At 37.8% G+C, this 13,847-nt stretch overlaps 4 protein-coding genes, 2 long non-coding RNA genes and 1 other non-coding gene across 10 annotated transcripts; 2 read left to right on the top strand and 5 right to left on the bottom strand.

Moving 5' to 3' along the window:
- Nucleotides 1–247: 247 nt before the first annotated feature.
- AT4G17100 (poly(U)-specific endoribonuclease-B protein) lies at nucleotides 248–2,993 on the top strand (the record flags this gene model as incomplete). 2 transcript variants are annotated; one of them, NM_117814.4, is given in 8 exon segments in its annotated part: nucleotides 248–520; nucleotides 633–704; nucleotides 982–1,041; nucleotides 1,272–1,328; nucleotides 1,446–1,517; nucleotides 1,614–2,222; nucleotides 2,330–2,401; nucleotides 2,503–2,993. In NM_117814.4, coding segments are annotated over 8 exon segments (1,310 nt in total).
- AT4G17098 lies at nucleotides 1,203–4,271 on the bottom strand. Of its 3 annotated transcripts, none has more exons than NR_142335.1 (2): nucleotides 4,247–4,271; nucleotides 1,203–2,886 (listed from the first exon to the last, which is right to left on the bottom strand). It is a non-coding gene; the product is annotated as an other RNA (long non-coding RNA). The 3 variants fall into 3 exon arrangements; NR_142337.1 differs by having other exon boundaries at nucleotides 2,200–2,886; nucleotides 3,723–4,270; NR_142336.1 differs by lacking the exon at nucleotides 1,203–2,886 and adding an exon at nucleotides 3,723–3,814 and having other exon boundaries at nucleotides 3,900–4,270.
- A 5-nt stretch (nucleotides 4,272–4,276) lies between these two features.
- Nucleotides 4,277–5,083, bottom strand: AT4G02975. Its single transcript, NR_143993.1, has 2 exons — nucleotides 4,406–5,083; nucleotides 4,277–4,300 (listed from the first exon to the last, which is right to left on the bottom strand). It is a non-coding gene; the product is annotated as an uncharacterized misc_RNA (transcript).
- Nucleotides 5,084–5,500: 417 nt separating this feature from the next.
- On the top strand, nucleotides 5,501–7,941 carry CT-BMY (chloroplast beta-amylase). The gene is made up of 4 exons (NM_117813.3): nucleotides 5,501–6,185; nucleotides 6,284–6,494; nucleotides 6,592–6,702; nucleotides 6,846–7,941. Exons 1-4 carry the CDS (start codon nucleotides 5,653–5,655, stop codon nucleotides 7,635–7,637), a joined length of 1,647 nt encoding a protein of 548 aa, NP_567523.1. The 5' UTR covers nucleotides 5,501–5,652; the 3' UTR covers nucleotides 7,638–7,941.
- Nucleotides 5,583–6,100, bottom strand: AT4G06665. The gene has a single exon (NR_142020.1). It is a non-coding gene; the product is annotated as an other RNA (long non-coding RNA).
- On the bottom strand, nucleotides 7,929–8,568 carry AT4G17085 (Putative membrane lipoprotein). The gene is made up of 2 exons (NM_001084932.2): nucleotides 8,309–8,568; nucleotides 7,929–8,204 (listed from the first exon to the last, which is right to left on the bottom strand). Exons 1-2 carry the CDS (start codon nucleotides 8,374–8,376, stop codon nucleotides 8,099–8,101), a joined length of 174 nt encoding a protein of 57 aa, NP_001078401.1. The 5' UTR covers nucleotides 8,377–8,568; the 3' UTR covers nucleotides 7,929–8,098.
- Nucleotides 8,569–8,637: 69 nt separating this feature from the next.
- On the bottom strand, nucleotides 8,638–11,555 carry AT4G17080 (Histone H3 K4-specific methyltransferase SET7/9 family protein). The gene is made up of 3 exons (NM_117812.6): nucleotides 10,219–11,555; nucleotides 9,394–9,652; nucleotides 8,638–9,255 (listed from the first exon to the last, which is right to left on the bottom strand). The coding sequence occupies exons 1-3, from the start codon at nucleotides 11,331–11,333 to the stop codon at nucleotides 9,088–9,090; spliced, it is 1,542 nt and encodes a 513-aa protein (NP_193441.5). The 5' UTR covers nucleotides 11,334–11,555; the 3' UTR covers nucleotides 8,638–9,087.
- Nucleotides 11,556–13,847: the final 2,292 nt, after the last annotated feature.

Raw genomic sequence — 13,847 nt, 5'->3', positions numbered from 1 at the left:
CTCTTGCATCTAAAATGAGAAAACAATATTTTAGATTTTGTTTTTGATTATAGAAAGCAGGTTGATCACTATGTATATATATTTCTCTATATTACCCTCCACTAAAATAACTGAAAAGAATAGTCAATTTTGGCCATAACCTTCTTTTTTTAACTAAAATTTACGAATCAACTATTATTTGTCGGTAGGAGCGAAAAACCGTTATGAGAGCATAGTGCTACTAGTGGATCGGTAAACAATAAATGCCGTAATAAAAATCTAAACGTCACGCGCGTGATGAAAAAACAGGAAGTAAATCGTCGACGTCGTTATTCAACTACCATTTCTGGATCACAACTCCCACACACTCTTTTAAATCAAAACAAAATATCTCTTTCCTGTTAGAGACAATGGACGGATTGATCAGAGGTTTGGTCGACTCGACGTGGCTATCGGAGGAAACCAACGCCGCGGCGGAGACGATGGTGGTGATGATGAAGGCAACTCGAGGGACGAGAGATCCAGATCTACTTGGGCTAATGTTCGTACATCATCAATTCCTCTTCTGCGTTATCAGTTTTTTTTATTTATTGTTGAGAGATTTTGAATTTCTGTTGAACGATTCTTCTTCTGGAATCTGGACATGGTCGCAGGTGGTTTCCGGTGAGGAAGAGGATCAGAATCGCGCGGGAGGATCGTCGCACGGCCGTCGCCAGAATTCAGAGGTAAGAAGTCAAAATTCAAACCGTTTGGGAAATTCGAACCGATTTATAGAAACCAGAACTCTGATTAGCAAGTTGTAACTCAAGTTATCACTCAGTATCTATAAACATTGGAACCTCATTGAATTTAGCTGAAATACACGATTCGTAGAAGCTTATAGTCAATTGAGTTTAAGCTACGCCATTGGCAAATGGCAATTGTAATGTAGAAAGTATATTTATCCTACTTTGCGTTACTGTTAGATAGTCCTTAATGAAATAGCTCTCAATTGTTTCATAGGAGAATCAATGGGAGAAGAAGGGCGAAAGGCTTCCCACAAGGCATTCACAATCACATGAGGTTTGTGATCAACGCCAATTCAACATTTAAATAACGCATTTGAGTTTCAGTGAAATTGCTACTTCGTAAAACAGTCTTATTTATGCACCAACAAAGAAATCTTGTAAAATTCATATTTATGAATCTCTAAAACAATTGACTCTTTCATCTTTCTTTCATTCACAAGAAACCAGGCTCTTCCTTACCTGCAAAAAGCCTTTAATATTCAGCATTTTGATTTCCCCACGCAGGAGGACCAGGAAGAGAATACATATGCGGCTAAAGTGAGCGAGAAACAAGACTTCTCGGTGAGATATCACTTCGTTTACTCTTACATTAGATCATCTTATAAAGGAAGAATCAACCTAATGTCAGTTTAGCTAGCATGTTTAGGATCTAATGTTGGCATTTGATTCCAAGTACAGGAGAGCCAGCAAGAGGAAAATGATGGTTGGGAAACTGTGGGCAAAAAGAAACCTGCAAGGCAATCACATAAGGTTTGAATTTTCGAAACCGAGACAGAGCCCTAACTGCTGATTTTACCCGTCATTTTTTCCACTGATTTGATGTGTGATCACTCTCTTTCTCCGCAGGTCCAGAAGGAGCAATGGCAAGATTACAAACGCCCAGCAAGTGAACAACACTACTCAGACGAAGTTGAAACTTATGGAAACCTAGAACCCTCACAACTAGAGCTCTCAGGTCTCTCAGAAGCTTGCAACAAACTGTGGGAGCTCGATTTAAACCGCCTTGTTCCTGGAAGGGATTATCAAATCGACTGCGGAGATGGGAAAAGGGTCCATGAGAGAGCTGATATGGCTGAAGGACTACTGTTCTCTTGGGTGAGCGAGGAAGTCTCTAGAAAACCGACTTTCGCCAGATTCTGTTCATTGCTTGACAACTACAACCCCAACGAAGGTTACAAAGAAGTGGTCACAGAAGAAGAGAGGCAAGAGCAAGCGGCTTTCATTGAAGAAATTAGCAGAACCTCTGTGATCAAGTACCTTCACAGGTACCTTGTGCTCAAGGACGTCGCTCCTGGAAGCTACTTAGAGTTCAAGAGAATGTTGACAAGTCTCTGGTTCGATCTGTATGGCCGCGGAGGTACATCTGGCTCATCTTCTGCGTTTGAGCATGTCTTTGTAGGTGAGATCAAACAATCTGGTGGGGAACAAGTCTCTGGATTCCATAACTGGCTTCAGGTAAAACACTTTTTGTCCTCCACCTACCATGAATTCAAATCTCTAAGAAAGTCCGATTCAAAACAGTAAAACTTACAACCGATTAAATTGGCTCTCTTTTCTTGTAGTTTTACTTGGAGGAAGCCAAAGGAACTGTAGATTATCAAGGCTATATATTTCCCCGACGTCGCGGTGAAATTGTAAGTACCATAGCTTCGTTCAATGCTAAATATGTCCTCCAAATATAAGTACTTCAAAACCGGTGACTGACCGAGAAACCACACTTTTGCTTCGTATGCAGCCTGATTCAGAGACTCAGCTGCTAACAATCCAATTCGAGTGGAACGGTGTTCTAAAATCAGTCTCAAGTACTCTAGTTGGAGTAAGTCCAGAGTTCGAGTTGGCTCTATACACCATGTGTTTCTTCATGGGCACAGAAGATAACCACATTCAGTTGGGTCCATACAATGTCAATGTCAAATGTTACCGACTTGGCAACAACCGTATCGGCTCAGCTTTCCCCATTGCAGAATCTTGAAACCTCTCTTGATGGCTCTGGTCACAAAATATCTGCCCCTTGCGCAGTACTGTATTGAATTATTGTGATTGTCAGATCTTTCTGTCTACATGTGTAGACTAGAAATATCTTCATGTGATATTTATGGGAAACCATGTCTTGTCCTTTCTGAAAATGATACAACATAAGAAGAGATGTAAGAGAAAATATCTTCTAATAATTTTTATTTCAAAGAGATATTTAATTTGTTTTGGTTACAGATAAACTCGTTAGCTTATATATCTACACTTATGTTCACTTATCACATCACAAAGCAGAAAAATATCTTAGCGACAATGACAAACCAAAGCTCAACTGTTACTACACTTGAATTTCTTTAGTTTTACAATTAAGTCTAGACGATGATACTCTTTGACCATTGAGATAACCACAAAACCAAATCAGTTTGCCATATACAGTCTACCTTCTTGCATTCACAACACAGAAATATTTCTACACACGCGTTAAACAAGACTACAAAATATTAGCTTGGCCTTAACCCAATTGAAAAAAAAAAAACACAATCACTAAGCCCTAACAAATTTACACATCTCATCCATGAATGAATACCACCAAGTTTTACCATTGTTTCATAGCTCACAAGTCACACGAGATCATACGATTTCTAACCCAAATCCTAGATTTCTAACTATAATGACAGAAAATATTGTTCAGAAGCCTTAGTTAGATATGTTAACCAAATTGGTACAAGCAACATTTAAAGAACAGAGAAAGAAAAAGGAACCAAGAAAATAAAAAAGATGTGCCAGAGATTGGGTTCTAGAATATCCTAGATTTTTACAATGATGAAATCTAAAGCCAAAACAAAGAAGCACTAATCAAATGTAGTCGACCAAATAAGTGAGGAGGGTAAAAAAGAGAAGTGGGGAGGGTAAGCAAGTAGGTTACGTGGAAGGAAGATATCAACGCACAAAAAGAGAAACACTCAACGTTAAGGGACCAACCACAAATCTTGGATTTTTGCTGATGCAGTGTGTGAAAACAGGTCCACACGCTTTGTACTTTTTTCATCATCGGTCTACAATAAAGCTCAAGTCTTTCCATGGACAGAGATAAGCAAGAAAAAGTATTAACATTGTTCACCTCAAAATAATTTAGGAAAATGACAATGAGATTTTTACCTCAAAAGCCAAAATCAACATCTACCCATTCTTTCACTCGTCACAATCATGAGTTTCTTACAATGCTTACCTTAGAGTTTAGAGACATATTCTCACAAAAAAAGCTTGTGTCTATTTCAAATTCTTGACCGTAGATGTCACAACATGCATATATCATTGAAAACAGAGCAACACAGGAAACAAAGCATATGTATCTAGATATACTTAGCAAGACATAACTATAGTCTTTGAATCAACATAAGGATTAATGATAGAGAATGAGGAAGCTCAAGATTTTATACTCAGTTTCTTACAAAACAAATTTCTCTCTAACTGCAAAAACACCAATTAGGATTTGAAGAGCGTACCTGTTTGAGTCAATGTCCAATGTCGTCCCCCCGCCTTCTACATTTCTTAGCCTGCTGAATAAAAGCACAAGCCAAAATGAGAAGGTGCCAAAGGCGATAAGGATCAATTTCTACCATTCAAAAAACTAATGGTGAGAATTAGAAACGAGAGAAAACTACTTGTTGAGGAAATAGCCAAAAGCGCAATCTTCGTCACCTGAATAAAGACCAAACCGTCACTTTCAATGAGTCAGCAAGAAAAAGAGAGAGAGAGAGAGAGAGATTCTCTATAACATTTGAGTCGACATGGATTCTAATGCATCAAAAGTCATCTCCAATAAACAAACACTTGAAACTCACATGGCTAATAGAACAAGATCAAAGCCTTAAGTATTAAGCATTACAGACACTACTGGCTAACTTTTGACACATGTTCTTAAGTAACATAGTATCAATATCCGTGAATCACATCGAACACACACAACAAGGGCTTAATGCATCAAAGTCCTGTTATTTCCATATAACAACATATTTCATTTACAAACAGAATGCAGCATTCAGGCAGTCCAAATGGAAAGGTTGACAAAAAAATATAATCTTGTAACTCTACATATATGGCAGAATGTAATAACCAGGCAAGAAAAAAACAGAATAAACAGATCAATGAGTATGATATAAAAAAAAGTCACAAAGAATGTGCCACAGTGAACAAGAGGGCCATGAGAAGAAATTTTCAAAGAAAATATTAGCATTGTTAGAATTTTTTGGGTCAATGGATCTGTCAGCTGCTTAGTTGGAAAACACAAATCTTACAGGAAGGAAAGTCCAAGAAAAAGAAAATAAGCAAAGTTAATAGCCACCACAAGAAATTTCATACAGAAATAATTAAATCGTTGCACTTATCTTCTTATTCAAACTAAAATCAAGAGAACTTAATAATTTTCAGCCACACGAACCATGTGTTCAAAGCCAAAGGTGAGAAGCCAAAATTATCAGCTTATCTCCATTAACAAGAGAAAAGCAAGACTAGATTTAAGAGTTCTCTGTAACTAAAAACTGCAGGAGTGAGTAAGTAAATAATTCACCAACAGGAAAACAAAACTCAATTATCTATAGCTGAATACACATGTAAATGAGAATTTATTAACTAAAACATCTTCCTTTGTAACTGATGTGACATTTACAATTTTTCATTTTGAGGTGTAAGAACCGTGTGACAAGTGAAAAGGTTAAAATAAGCAACCTTTGTGATATTTTCTCTCCACTTTTTGAAATTGGGTCTCCAAACCACAGCCAATCAATATTCTTTATAAATACAAACACACAAACAGCATCTTTCTCTCAAACACAAACATATCTTCTATCAAACACCAACAGCTCTATTCTCTACCTCATTTCTCATCATAACAAAGAGAGAGAAAAAAACTATGGAATTGACACTGAATTCCTCGAGTTCTCTTATCAAACGTAAAGATGCCAAGAGTTCTAGAAACCAAGAAAGTTCCTCCAACAACATGACCTTTGCGAAGATGAAGCCGCCAACATATCAATTCCAAGCAAAGAACTCGGTTAAGGAAATGAAGTTCACTCACGAGAAGACCTTCACGCCAGAAGGTGAAACCCTTGAGAAATGGGAGAAGCTCCACGTTCTCTCATACCCACACTCCAAGAACGACGCTAGCGTTCCGGTGTTCGTCATGTTACCGCTCGACACAGTAACAATGTCAGGGCATTTGAACAAACCACGAGCCATGAACGCTAGTTTGATGGCCCTGAAAGGAGCTGGTGTGGAAGGTGTGATGGTGGATGCTTGGTGGGGATTGGTGGAGAAAGATGGACCTATGAATTATAACTGGGAAGGCTATGCCGAGCTTATACAGATGGTTCAAAAGCACGGTCTCAAACTCCAGGTCGTTATGTCATTCCATCAATGTGGAGGAAACGTAGGAGACTCTTGCAGGTAATGAAGCAACTTTAGTTTCTTCCCTTTGAGTAAAATCTCTGTCTCTCATTTCTAGCTTATTAATGCTCTATATGGTTCTCTCTCTTCCAATCTAGTATCCCCTTGCCTCCATGGGTGCTTGAAGAGATCAGCAAGAACCCTGATCTTGTCTACACAGACAAATCTGGGAGAAGGAACCCTGAATATATCTCCTTGGGATGTGATTCTGTGCCTGTCCTAAGAGGAAGAACACCTATCCAGGTCTACTCAGATTTCATGAGGAGCTTCCGTGAACGATTTGAAGGCTACATAGGAGGAGTTATTGCGGTAAGCAGAAATTTAGACTACAAAGGAAACGAATTAACTTCAGACATGAGCAATACAGGGACCTAAGCTAATTGGATCATCATTTTATGTATTGCAGGAAATTCAAGTAGGAATGGGACCTTGTGGAGAATTGAGATACCCATCATACCCTGAGAGCAACGGGACCTGGAGATTCCCCGGAATTGGAGAGTTCCAGTGCTACGACAAGGTATTTTAAACTAGCAGAAAAAGCCTTGAAATTCATAAGAACACTAGTCAAGAGATTAGACATATACCAGAGAAGATCATGTATACTTATGCTTACTTATACTCCATTTGCTTCTTCTAAGAAATGATACTTGTTGATTGCAGTATATGAAATCGTCACTTCAAGCATATGCTGAGTCAATCGGGAAAACTAACTGGGGAACAAGTGGACCTCATGATGCCGGCGAGTACAAGAACCTCCCAGAAGATACTGAATTTTTCAGGAGAGACGGAACATGGAATAGCGAGTATGGAAAGTTTTTCATGGAATGGTACTCCGGGAAGCTGCTAGAACATGGAGACCAACTCCTATCTTCAGCGAAAGGTATCTTTCAAGGAAGCGGAGCAAAGCTATCAGGAAAGGTAGCTGGAATTCACTGGCACTACAACACCAGGTCACACGCAGCTGAGCTAACCGCTGGATACTACAACACAAGAAACCATGACGGGTATCTGCCAATAGCTAAGATGTTCAACAAACATGGAGTTGTGCTCAACTTCACCTGCATGGAGATGAAAGACGGGGAGCAACCTGAGCACGCGAATTGCTCACCAGAAGGTCTGGTCAAGCAAGTACAGAACGCGACAAGGCAGGCCGGAACCGAACTAGCAGGGGAGAACGCGCTAGAACGATATGACTCAAGCGCATTCGGACAAGTGGTAGCAACAAATAGGTCAGATTCTGGAAATGGGTTAACCGCATTTACTTACCTAAGAATGAACAAGCGGTTATTTGAGGGTCAAAATTGGCAGCAGTTAGTGGAGTTTGTTAAGAACATGAAGGAAGGTGGTCATGGGAGGAGACTCTCAAAAGAAGACACAACTGGAAGTGACCTTTATGTTGGATTTGTCAAAGGCAAGATCGCTGAGAATGTGGAGGAGGCTGCTTTAGTGTAATTTCCCACATAGGTACATACATATAGTGTGGTGTTTATTGTATTCCTGTCTGATAAATAACTAGAGAGATCAAACCAGTAAGAGTGTTAAAGCTATAGATTTGCACAATTCTGGGTCAGAGTCAGAGCAAAGAGAAGCAAAATCAAGATGATGTACACTTAGATGTTTCCTATGAGTTTTCCTTGTACATCATCTTCATACTCTTAATCTCAAATACTATGCATTTTTCTCCTACAGTTTTATATTATCTCAATCAATGTGAGTTTCTCTTATCATCAATCAATATGCATCTCTCGTTCAAACGATAATCTTTCATACTTGAATTAACTCAAAGGATTTGTCAAACACATCGGTTTATACAACAATTGATCAATTTTCATGAACATTAATCGAAATCGGAAACTAACTTAGCAACGGATAACGAAGAACCTCCTCCGTCCTGGGAAATTGGAATGCCTAACTCAGGAATGGGGAGTGGAATCAGAATTGGAGCCTCCACGACGGAGCTCTTCGATCAAACCTCCGAGCTCTTTTCTCGCTGATTCTCTACCGAACATGAATCCATACCTGGAAATTGAGTAAGGCAGCTTAAACCCTAAAGATGAGACATGGAAAGAGAAGAAGACGAGAATTGAAGAAGAAGAGCTTGAAAGACGGGAACAATCACTCACCAGCATGAGACGGCGGAGAATACGCCGGAGATTGCCACTGTTTGGATCAACGAGAACGATTTTTGCATCTTTCTGTTAAAGTTCCGTGAATTTTCCAGTCCATTTTCTCCTCAAGGATTAAAAGACTTGAGCGGGAGAGAATCACTTGATGGCCTCGGCCAATATTTTAGCCCAGCCCACTTTAATCAAACACAAAGGCTGGCTGCTAGGATTTGCTGAAAGGGTTTGAAGAACCATAAGCACAGTTACCTAGATGATCTGTAATTCGTCTCTACTTGGACCTTGTCACAGACCAGATATCTTTACTCTTTCCCTTGTTGGTTTTGTCAAGTTGATTTGAATCTGGAATTCTCATGTCATTTTCTAATTTCTATCCATAGAAATCTAGTAAAAAAAAGGTGTTATTTTCAACACGTTGTAAAAGTAAAACAATGTTTTGTTACTTCTCTTACATGGGTTACGCTTGTTACAAAGATCTTTTGTTAACACACATTGCTTACTCTTCAACAACATATGTACAGTTTTAAACCAGCCTGCTCATAAAACAAGTGGGAGAAAAGAAAAAGTAAACCTGTAATACTTGCTCCATAGCCAGATCTCTTACTTATTACTTATGAGATCTCGACATTGGTTCCAAGTGGTTCACCTTCAAGAAAATCTCAACGGAGATTGCGAATTCTGACGCTGTCTCTAAACATCTCTCTTTCACTCTTCTGTCTTCGTAGAAGTTCGAGGTAAGGTCATGACTGCGATTATGTCAAAATCTTTGCCGCAGGAACTCACAAGGGATCGTCACCACTACTACAATGAAATGTTTGGGTTTGGACAGCCTTTGTAGCAGCAACTCTAGCAGCATTTGCTGCTCGGTTTGCGACCATCACTGCTCTGTTCACTCTCTCTTCAACTTTCACAACTTCGCGTGCTTTCTTGGCTGCTTTCCTTGCTTGCTGTTGATCAAAGAGAGAGAGGGAGCAGGATCAAATCTCATGTGGGTACTCAATCATTGGCAGCAGTAAGATAATTTCTTAAAGATCTAAACTCTAACTTAATATATATGAGCAGCAGTAAGATAAATTATAAGGTACCTGGACAGTGTCGACAACCTTGGAATGACTGATGGAAAACGATGAATCAGGGCGAGTGGTCTGCTCGGTAGGACAGTTAAGAACTCCGTCTTCCCAATGGCCTGCCTGTGTCTCACCATTCCTGAACGTGTACATACCAAGTCCTTGCCTTCTCCCCTCATGCCAGGCTCCTTCATACCGATGCCCGTTTCCAAATTGATACACTCCAAAACCATGCATCCTGTCTGCAAAATACTCCCCAGCATATGTATCACCATTTCTACAAGAGAGATGTGGCTTCAAGTCAGATAGATATCACTTAAGAAGAGAAGACAGTGATTGATGCAATTTTTTTTAGATCCATGCTCAAGTCCAACAAATAAGCCTGAACCTTGATTCCCCCTAGACTTATAATTGTCTGAAACGTAAGGAAGACAGCCAACAAAAAACTATTGGTTCATATGCAATTTGAACTGAAATCCAGAATCTTTCAAAGGGTAGTCTCATGCAATTATCAATGCCAGTAACAATTAGGCTTAAAAATTTGATATCCTCTTCAAAGGGTGACGGACGCTACCAGTAGAGGGTATTAAGCAGTATAACAATCTATCAAGAACTCAAGACTGAAAGCCATAAACTTTAAGAACATCCCACGAGTAACATAGACATGGACCTAAACACAGCATCATAACTTAACAAGAAAGTCGAGACTGAAAGCCAGAAACCACATTTACTTCAATTTTTCAAACCGGTCACACTTAACGTCAATAGCATGGGACTAAAAGATCACCCATACACTGAAAAGCTAAACCATTTCTGCAAAAGTTAAAACTGATGAATTCTCACCTGAAATGATAATGACCAAGGCCATGTTTGACACCCCATTTAAACTCTCCAACAAAACGACTACCATCCTCAGAGGTATACACACCACAGCCATGGCTCTGTCCATTAGACCACTCACCAGCATATACATCCCCTGTATAAAATCTGTAGATACCAGTTCCATGTCTCATCCCTTGCCTGTATTGACCTCGGTACCTACTCCCTTTAGCCCAAGTTTCAACTCCATATCCATCATACTTCCCATCAATCCAATCCCCTTCGTATTTACCCTTCATAGAATAGTAATAAACTCCACTTCCTGAACACTTCCCCCTATGAAACTCTCCCTCGTATACATCACCAGAGCTGTACTTCTGAACCCATGAGCCAGAGTTGGTCTTCTTCTCAGTCACAGGCTTAGACCCAATTGACCAAATAACATGTTTAGTGTTCTCCTGAGATGAAGAGGATGATCTGGTAGGGGTAAGCTTGAGAGAAAGTAACCGAGCGATAATCAAACGAATCGATGGTAAGTGAGGAAGAGCGAATTTGAGAGAGATCGAAAGGACGAAAGAAAAAGCGATAATCGAGAAGACAAAGAGAAGGAAGAATCTGAAACTAATCAACAAGAAGAAGATGTAGAGAGGAGGAACAGAGAGAAGAAGTAAGAAACGAAGATGGAAACATATCAAACGGACTCTAAGAACATGACGGAGAAGCTTCTGATTAGTGGCCGATGGGATCGATGGAAGAGAAGAAGAAAACCACGATAAAAGATACGACGGACAATAAGATGAAATCGGACCCAAGCTTGCGCGTTGTTGTCTTCGGAAATCGTCAACGTTGAACGGATTAGAAGATTGAACCACCACAGGTCTCTTAGATGTAAGATTGTGAGACGATGAATCTGGGATTTCAACCGTCAGATGATGACGACTCTGAGCTTGAACTTGATTATTATACACACTGAATCCAGCACCAGCACCAATGTCTGGAGTCAAAATCTCAGGTACCTGAAGAGGACGATGATGTTTAATCTTAGGTTTCGGATCCAAATCGGAGGAAGAAGTTAAATAACCGGCGGTTTCTTTTCCGATGTACCGCCGTTCTGCTACAGTAGAATTCTTCAGATGCATTTACATACAGAATCTGAACTTTGGAAGATGGAAATTGAGATTAGGGTTCTTAGCAAATTAGGGTTTCTGTGATCTCTCAAAAGAGTTGCTTTTTATGTTCCTTTAAACTGTGTTTTCTAGTTTTCAGGAAATGATGAAGAACGAGCTCAGTTTTGAAGCTAAGGTAGAGGCATTGTCAAATAAAGCCCTCGTGTTTCGTTTTATTTACTGTTATGCCATTCGCTTGCCCCCACTTGATCCTTAAGCTTAGTTTAATGTGAGATTAGTTAAATCTCTCTCGTCATTAAGATACCAAATGACTCACTTTTAGTTTAATAATCAAGAGTAATATACTTTACGATTCAATGCATTAATGCCGTACATCAAAATTTAAAATTCCAGGTCTTTTAAACTCTCATATTAAATAGTACTATTCTAGGTAATAATGGTGTCAATTGCTTGTAGAAATGGCAAGAAAATGAACTTTTATTATGTTTATCCGGATGGTTTTGAGACTAATACAAGGATTTATGCTTGTACGGTTTAATTCTACGTGTCTGCCACTAGCGTGGCAAACGTTACCCTTGTCATGATTTTAATTCTTATTAATGATATTGTTTTAAGCAAACATATCACATAAAATCTATTACTACTAATAACCTTCAAGTCAGACAATATTTAGCATGCATAATTCTAATATTTTTAGGTACTGGTCGCATATCGACAATCAATTATTTCAACTACTCTTTTTATCCTCTTAAATTATTTGATTCTAACATTTTCTTTTCTATATAGTTAAGTATGATCTCACAACAATAAGTTTTTCACATATTATTTTTGTTTGATTCTTGCCGTGTAGCAATTGGATTAATTTAAGAAGTGAGGTCATACATCCAATATAGTATAATAAATAATATTTTTAGATAATAATCGTTTTAATCATAATTAACAATTTAACAACCAAACTGAAAGACAAAAAAAAAAAAAAAAAAAAAAAAAAAACTCACTCATAAACTCACCTAACTAAAGAAATCCAACTATGATTAAGATGGAATTTCAACTCCCTATATTTAAAACATTCATTATATATAACTAATAATAGGCCCTAATGAGTAATTAACTTAAAAAGTATGAATTTAATATAGAAAATGTTTGAATTAGTCATAGAGAAAAATCATTATCAACAAGTAATAGTTTTGAAAGACGAGACAGAGTCATCTGATCAATTTTTAATTAAAATAATAATAAACCTCCTTAAGTTAAATCAGAATATTCAACTTTGTGTCCTGTAATTATTTAGATGCATCATAGATTAGTCATTAGTCGTTTGGTTTGATAATTCTATTTTTCTTCCAGTGCACGTAAAGAAACATTAGCAAGCAAAGGGTAGTAATGTAATAACGAGATGATAAGAGGAAAGATGAGTCACTAGATTCTTTGAGCTGCTAATCTCTGGACACGTGTCAGCAAGAAAGCGGCTAATATCAGCATTGCCTCGAGATGATATAAACGACACCGTTCGATACCGATCCAATGGAATTTGAGGGATAAGTTTTTGGCAACTTGACTTTCTAATTTCTATAATTTAGATATCATCCAAAAGTGCAAGTCTCTATCCAATTTTTATGGGCTCGCAAACGCATCTTTCCAATGTAGATAATTGTTATCTATATCAAACAAAGGCCATATACAAATATCGAATGATAAAAAGGGTAACAAAGCTTTGACCCTAACAATAAAAAAAAAATAGAAAGAGGAAAGGTAATAAAGCAAAACTAACGAGATAAGGTGAAGAAGTGTGGTGAATATACTAAAGTTTTGGAACGAACAAAGCAAATAGCCAAATACAAAGTATACAACGTAATAATGATTAAATTAAAGTGATTAAATTCGGTTAACTAATTATATCTATCATTCTTAAGATGATCAAAATAACTCTGTAAAACTTACTTAATTAAATGTGTTGCTCAACAGTTTGCTTCAAATTCAATAGTTCCTTTTCCCATATATATATATATATATAAGGATAAAGATTGAAAATTACACACAAGATAAACATAAATGAACAAGTTGATTTTGTATTCGAGTTGTGTGGTCATAGTTCTTGTGGATAAATTAATTTAGTGTCGCAATACATTCCCCTTTTCTTGACAATTATAGGAGCGTTTTAGCCAATCATATTACTAAGTGTTTGCTTTCAGAAACAAATAAAATAGTGGATTTGGAAATATATTGTGGTTAGTAATTTAGTATACAAAACAGAAACAAGCGGTACAGAACAAACAAAATTAAAGCTATATATGGTGTCATGGTGATCGGTGACAATGATTTGTGGCTAATTATAAAGATCATCATTCAATGTAGTTTCCCAAAATAAAAAGAAATTAGATTCGATGAAGTGTTTTAACACTGAGTGATTGAAAAAAATAAAAAAGGAATTTTAATAAAATTGTAGTTGGTTGATGAAATTGATGTGCATGTTTTTACAACAAAGAAAAAAAAGTTGAATTAAAAATAAATAAACTAAAACAAACC

This window comes from Arabidopsis thaliana, chromosome 4, assembly GCF_000001735.4.
Source record: "Arabidopsis thaliana chromosome 4, partial sequence".
Taxonomy (NCBI): Eukaryota; Viridiplantae; Streptophyta; class Magnoliopsida; order Brassicales; family Brassicaceae; genus Arabidopsis; species Arabidopsis thaliana.
The sequence above is the reverse complement of the archived record's forward strand: the minus strand, read 5'-3'. Positions and strand labels throughout refer to the sequence as shown.

What these genes read in the sequence shown, in the direction of transcription:
- CT-BMY (NM_117813.3), top strand. Translation starts at nt 5,653, where the DNA reads ATGGAATTGACACTGAATTCCTCGAGTTCTCTTATCAAACGTAAAGAT. An exon ending in ACATAGGAGGAGTTATTGCG is followed by an intron (nt 6,495 to 6,591) that starts GTAAGCAGAAAT and finishes TATGTATTGCAG; the next exon opens with GAAATTCAAGTAGGAATGGG. An exon ending in AGTTCCAGTGCTACGACAAG is followed by an intron (nt 6,703 to 6,845) that starts GTATTTTAAACT and finishes TGTTGATTGCAG; the next exon opens with TATATGAAATCGTCACTTCA.
- AT4G17085 (NM_001084932.2), bottom strand. Translation starts at nt 8,376, where the DNA reads ATGCAAAAATCGTTCTCGTTGATCCAAACAGTGGCAATCTCCGGCGTA. An exon ending in TTCTCCGCCGTCTCATGCTG is followed by an intron (nt 8,205 to 8,308) that starts GTGAGTGATTGT and finishes CTCAATTTCCAG; the next exon opens with GTATGGATTCATGTTCGGTA.
- AT4G17080 (NM_117812.6), bottom strand. Translation starts at nt 11,333, where the DNA reads ATGCATCTGAAGAATTCTACTGTAGCAGAACGGCGGTACATCGGAAAA. An exon ending in CTTGGTCATTATCATTTCAG is followed by an intron (nt 9,653 to 10,218) that starts GTGAGAATTCAT and finishes TCTCTCTTGTAG; the next exon opens with AAATGGTGATACATATGCTG. An exon ending in AGGTTGTCGACACTGTCCAG is followed by an intron (nt 9,256 to 9,393) that starts GTACCTTATAAT and finishes TTTGATCAACAG; the next exon opens with CAAGCAAGGAAAGCAGCCAA.